This window comes from Leguminivora glycinivorella, chromosome 13 (genome assembly GCF_023078275.1).
Source record: "Leguminivora glycinivorella isolate SPB_JAAS2020 chromosome 13, LegGlyc_1.1, whole genome shotgun sequence".
In the NCBI taxonomy this organism is placed as follows: domain Eukaryota; kingdom Metazoa; phylum Arthropoda; class Insecta; order Lepidoptera; family Tortricidae; genus Leguminivora; species Leguminivora glycinivorella.
Genome location: NC_062983.1, coordinates 11,816,323 through 11,821,121, shown reverse-complemented (window position 1 = coordinate 11,821,121; position 4,799 = coordinate 11,816,323). Strand labels below are relative to the sequence as shown.

General features: G+C 37.5%; 1 protein-coding gene across 1 annotated transcript; it reads left to right on the top strand.

Annotated features, from left to right (window-relative positions):
- Positions 1 to 336: 336 nt before the first annotated feature.
- LOC125232958 (mRNA export factor Gle1) lies at positions 337 to 3,771 on the top strand. The gene has a single exon (XM_048138811.1). It carries the CDS (start codon positions 469 to 471, stop codon positions 2,416 to 2,418), a length of 1,950 nt encoding a protein of 649 aa, XP_047994768.1. The 5' UTR covers positions 337 to 468; the 3' UTR covers positions 2,419 to 3,771.
- The last annotated feature ends 1,028 nt before the right edge of the window (positions 3,772 to 4,799 follow it).

The window sequence follows — 4,799 nt, the reverse complement described above, 5'->3', positions numbered from 1 at the left end:
ATGATGTTATATATACAAATTAAAATAATATTTACATATGCAACTATCTAAAATATATACAAACGACCAATTCACTGATCCTAATCCTAGTGAAATTAATTAAAAATGTACAAGAAACCAAAACACACAACCGCCGCGTTTCACGTTTCCCGCGCTTTTTCTGTCACTTCACTTGTCTCATGTCAGTGTCAATTTTCGCGCCAATAGCTCGAGTGTGCAATTAATTTTTGTATTTTTATCAATGTTTTTAACAATAACCGGAACAGCGTATAGTATTTCTGTAGAGCCCTTAAAAAATATATTAGAGCTGTCAGTGACTGTCAGATGTCAAAACAATTTGCGGTCACCACATAGCGTATCGTGCTGTTTTTGTGTATTTTCTCAATTGGACAACAATTTTATGAACACGAGTGTGTGCACTACCATGCAAATAATTATAAGTGAATAAAGAAAATCTGACTGATCATCATGGGTGATATATATGAAACCTCTGAGTATAAATCCAGATGTAAATCATTGGACGAGAGTATTTCCGATCAACTTGTAGATTTTGAAAGATTACGCATCTCAGCACTCACCAAGGCCGCTGAAATAAGCCCTGTTGTAAGACAAGTCACTATAGGCCCAAGAAGTCCTGCAAAGAAAGAACTGCAATATGAAGAAAATTTGGAGGTTAGCCCAAAGCCGAGAATTGTCGAAGAAGACTTGGTTGATGATAGAGTTAGCGACGATCTTAGGTATGCCCTCATCATTAAGCAATATGAAAAGAACCTGCGGGACACTTCCGACGAACTGTTTAATAATCTTTTAAACAGTATGCTAGCTAGGCGGGCCGAGAGTATGCGTAATTATTGGGCGAAGCAATCTGAGGAGTGCGAGCGGCGCGCGCGAGAGCTCCGTGAAAAGAAGCTGCAGATGCTCCAACACTTGCATGATAATGATAACCTTACAGTCTTAGAGCAAGCCAAATTAGACGAGAAAAACGCACAAATAAGTAACAAGCAAACTATAGAGAATATGAACCGAATTCTCGAAGAACAAAACCAAGCTACTGCACGCTTCGCCGCTGTAACAGACAGCCACACAAAAATATGTATATGCTACAATGAAATCACAAATATGTTACAAAAAGATCCCCAGGGAAAGGCAGTATGTGAGAAATACATTCCGGCAATTAATTCTGTAATAGGAAACATTAGTGCTATAATGGATTTATGTAAAACAGGGGCCCTTACTGACAAGAGTGTGAAACAGGCTGAAGTTTTAGTTTCAAACATTGAAAATATTAGAAAGAAAATGACAGAAGAATTAGCCAATATAAAAAAACAGGAGTTAATCAAAAAGCAGGAGGAAGAGGCTCAACAGCAAGAGATTTTACGGCAGAAGCAGTTAGAAGAAAAAAGAGTACAGGAAGCTAAAGCAGCAGAGATTGCTCAAATAGAAAAAAGTTTGACAGACCAACAAAAAAAATCGCAACCAATGTTTTATTCTCAAAACAACTATAATTACTTCCAGGAATTAAAAAACTTTTTAGATCAATATGAAAATCAATATAAAGGCTTGCTTGAAAATGTTAATATGAAAAAGTTTAGATTTGACTGTCAGAAAGCTGTAAACACTCCAGTCAATGCCATATCTTCTGTAAGCGGAATGCACATGAAGGACAAATTTGACAAGCTTGCTAAACTTCTAAGAGGTGAGCAGGTGCAAGTTTTAGACACTTACGTCACAGCAACACAGCATCCTCAAGGACTCTACTATTGCACTGCCTTGTTGGCTAAGAAGATAGTAAGACAAGGAGACTTGCTAGTGTCTAGCAATCCTGAGGCAGCCTTTCCTTTAGCTGCTGTTACTGCAGCTCTCTGGTCCCAGTTTCCTGAGTTTGGCAAGCTCTTAGAAGCCTACTTCCACAGGTTTTGCCCATACCTAGTGCCAATGTTTTTACCTCAGAAAGAAGGACAAACAGACAAAGATTTCTACCTATCTAGAGGCTACACATATAATGATGAAGGTGTAGTAGAAAAACAAGATAAGTTTCTAAAGAGAATGTCTGGTATATTCAGGCTAAGATGTGCAATTTGGATTGCTAAAACACCTAGATTTGTAAATGCTCCCAATCCTCACGGCCCTCGGTTTGGTTGGCAGTGGCTGGCTTCCTTTGTAAACCTAAAACCTGAACCTGACATAAGTGCCACATTAATTAATGATTTCTTCAGTGTATGTGGTGCTGAATTCCATAAGCTGTATGGGAAGCAGTTTGTGAAAATAATTAGACTTATAAGCTCAGAATATCTTGCCATATTAGAGAATATTGATGAAGGAGGCCCCAAGACCAGATTGGAAGTGTTCTTGCAGGAGGTATTAAAAACAGGAGTAATACAGCCTCCTACTGGTATTTTACCACCCAATACTTGGTAGTTAGCATGTAAGGATACTGTGTTACTGACTATACATACTATGTTGTTATGGACATACATGACTCATAAAAATACCATGTAGTGACTAGAGTCAGGCCAAGCTAACTCTGCAGCAAATATGAGCATGGACTACAAAATATGTTAAATCAAACTTTTAGGAAATGAAAAAATAACACAATTTGTCATTTTTAAATGCTACAAAGTTGCTTTGGTCTAACAATCTATTTTCCTAACTTTGCTATTTAAATTAAAAAGTGTTAGTAAAATAAGATCCTATGTTGTTATACAAGCTCTAAGCACAAATATTTGATCTGTTTTTTATCTGTATAAAGTGTTTTAAGGAATTAGTAGTTAATGTTATAGGACAATGCATGACAGTTGTGGGTTAGCATTTTCATAACATTGTACAGTGTTGTTTGATGAGGAAACTAAAACATTTTAATCACACATTTCTGAGACCAAAAGAAGGAAAGAATGTCATAATAGCCTAACTTAATAATTCTAAAAAAGTATTGTTTTCCTAATATATTTGTACATAAAAAGTTAATGTTACTTGTAGAACTGACACTTTATAATAAATGATTTTTTTTTGCAAAAAGTTTCTGGACTTTGTCCATCAATAGGAATATGGCCCTATAATAGGTATCATCACACTCAAAAAGGTTTTGTGCAAAGTAATAATAAGATTTTGTTATACATTTTTATATTGGTAGTTTCTCTGAATCTGTCAAATCCAGAAAAGTTTATTATTCCATTTTAATATTTATATAATATAGTTTTTAAATCTTTTGGTTCCATGATGTATATATCATTCTGTTTCCTCTTCAAATTTGCTGCTGGATATTTAAATAATAATTGCTCTTTTTTGTACTGGAAATTAGTTAACAGAAAAATGAAATGTATAAATTAATGATCCTACCTAATAGACAAGCTTTAATCTTAGTGAAGCATAGTGCTATATTTGGTGAACATTTATGTAAGTGCAGTGTAAGCTTTAGCCACACAGACTATTCCAGCCGGTGTATTATGCTTCCAGTTTTATCACTTATCCATGTGAGAAGACATCTGTTACTCTCTCGCTGACATATTTGCCAAGCGTGACGGATGCTTTATCCACATAGATAAGTGATAAAATTGGAACCATAATAGGCCGGCTGGGAGGGACACAATGTCATCAATGTGAAACAGTCAGCATACCATCAGTATTCAATCATAATATCAATGCTGTCAATCATTCTGTCAATTCTGTGTAGCCTAAGCCTTAACATTCACTAGCTCATGACTGTCTACATCTACAGTAATATGTCTAAACATGGAAATAACATGTATGTTTTGAATAAATTTAATTTTTCTATTTGCATTTGCAAATTTTTAATTACTTATATTATAAGCTACCCAAAGGTTGTCTGGAAGAGATAGGGTCGCCTCACACCGGAATGGCAGCTGTGAGCAACGGCCGGCCGGTCGCTGCTGAGGTAGTTTTAAACTTTGTCTACATATTTAAAAACACCAATATCCAAGGATTATTTATATAGGATTTACATACTTCATACTAAGAATCGTACCTCAATTTTTTAGCGCCACCTATTAAATAGAATACTATCATAACTCCACTGATGATGCCTACAAATTTATTTATTTTCAAAATGTGTATTGACGTGATATATTGATTTTAAAGTAAAGAAATATGTCATTTGTTCTTATAAAAAATATTTGGGGAATTTAAGATTTTGGCCACTCTTAGGCTGCGAACAGCGCCATCTAGTTTTAAGCCTAAAAATCCCATACATTTCAGGGGTACGCTTTTTTTGTATGGGCTTTGTCAGTCCAGAATTATGCTAGGAACATACTACGCGGACGTCCGTCGTAAAGCTAGGAACATACTACGCGGACGTCCGTCGTAAAACGACCGCGGACGGGAATCTGGACAATGGAAATACACATAACCGTGCAAACTATCGGTCGACGGACGTGGACGTGGCCTTGAGCGCATGGACGTCCGATCGAAATCTGGCTCGCTGGATGTTTTGTTCCGTGCACACCGATCGGTCGCGGTCGTTTTACGACGGACGTCCGCGTAGTATGATCAGTGTGCACGGAACAAAACATCCAGCGAGCCAGATTTCGATCGGACGTCCATGCGCTCAAGGTCACGTCCACGTCCGTCGACCGATAGTTTGCACGGTTATGTGTAATTTCATTGTCCAGATTCCCGTCCGCGGTCGACTTACGACGGACGTCCGCGTAGTGTGTTCCTAGCTTGAACATGCCAATATCACTTGACTAACTCAAACAAGTGGCCGCTGCCATTCCGGTATGAGCCGACCCATAAAAGTCCCAGAATCGGGCCCCTTTTGCTATACTCTGACCGCCCCTGTCTAT